Here is a 1,257-nt window from a genome sequence, read left to right as displayed (position 1 = left end):
ACAAGGCTACCCACAAGTGATTCATGAAGAAGCGGTACTTACCCCAAGGTAAGGTCCATATTGTCTGTCTTTAGTTAAGACAGTAATGTCTTTGCTCATGATATGAAACATCTTTTTCCCCTTAACCAGGCAGTTGCAGCGGTGCAGAATGGCTGACCTCAGTCTTGCAGATGCATTAACTGAGCCACCTCCGGAAATTGAAGGAGAGATAAAGCGGGACTTTATTGCTACACTGGAGGCAGAAGCCTTTGATGATGTTGTGGGAGAAACTGTTGGAAAAACAGACTATATTCCTCTCCTGGATGGTGATGAGAAAACTGGGAACTTGGAGTCAAAGAAGAAACCATGCTCAGATATTAGCCAGGCTGAAGGTGGTAAGTATTTAAGCCAAACTGGATATATATGTTCAGAAAGTAGATTAGGGATTATGCTTTGGATTATAATCTTGGAAACCCTGAAGAAACTGAGCTGAGTATTTTAATATAAGCTAATAACTTTCTCTTTATCTAAATTCCTTTGTTAGAAACTGAGGAGATAGACTGACCACGCTTTCGTTCATGAGGGTGTGTTCATGAGTCTGTAGATTGCTTTTAACCCTGAAGTTTCTTCTGTAATGTTTCGACTACCATATAATCTGCTTCTTAATTTCCTAAATTAAGGTGTCTGCTGTGCGTTTCCTTTGAGAGTAGCTTTGTAAAGGTAGATACATAAATTCTGTGCTTACATCAGAATTTAATTCATACTGGAATCAGATGTCATTTATTGTCTTTGTTGTCATCCCAGGTCAGGATTAAAGCATGATTAAAGCCTTTAAAAGAGATTTGCTATTTTTATATATTCTTGCGTCAGATTTGCTAATATTTGGTTGAGGGTTTTTGTATCTATCTTTATGAGGGATGTTGGTCTGTAGTTTTCTTGTAATGTCTTTGTCTAGTTTTAGAATTAAGGTCATGCTGACTTCATAAAATGAGGAGTTGGGAAATGTTCCCTCCTCTTTTCTAGAATAGTTTGTATAGAATTGATACATTTTCTTTTTAATGTTTGATAGAATTCATCAATAAAGCTCTCTGGCCTTGGAGTTTTCTATGTCAGGTTTTTAAGTAGGAATTGAATTTATTTAAGAGATAATGGAACTTCAGGTTATCTATTTCTTCTCATGTGAGCTTTGTGTCTTTCAAGGAATTCTTTGGTCCATTTCCTCTAAGTTGCAAAAATGGGGACAAAATTATAATATGACCTTATTCTTTTTTTTTTTTT

The 1,257-nt window shown here is 36.0% G+C and overlaps 1 protein-coding gene across 5 annotated transcripts in view; it reads left to right on the top strand.

Annotated features, from left to right (window-relative positions):
- Positions 1-1,257, top strand: part of MAP4 (microtubule-associated protein 4) — a 251,453-nt gene that overhangs the window by 107,718 nt on the left and 142,478 nt on the right. For all 5 annotated transcript variants that reach the window (XM_012662867.1, XM_012662792.1, XM_012662942.1 and 2 more), the window contains exon 2: positions 130-374. In XM_012662867.1, the coding sequence (XP_012518321.1) occupies positions 149-374 (226 nt within the window). In that variant the 5' untranslated portion in view covers positions 130-148. The remainder of the gene's footprint in view (positions 1-129; positions 375-1,257) is intronic.

Source organism: Propithecus coquereli, unplaced genomic scaffold (assembly GCF_000956105.1).
Source record: "Propithecus coquereli isolate 6110/MARCELLA unplaced genomic scaffold, Pcoq_1.0 Scaffold1, whole genome shotgun sequence".
In the NCBI taxonomy this organism is placed as follows: Eukaryota; Metazoa; Chordata; class Mammalia; order Primates; family Indriidae; genus Propithecus; species Propithecus coquereli.
Note: the sequence above shows the minus strand (reverse complement) of the source record. Positions and strands in the feature narration are given on the sequence as shown.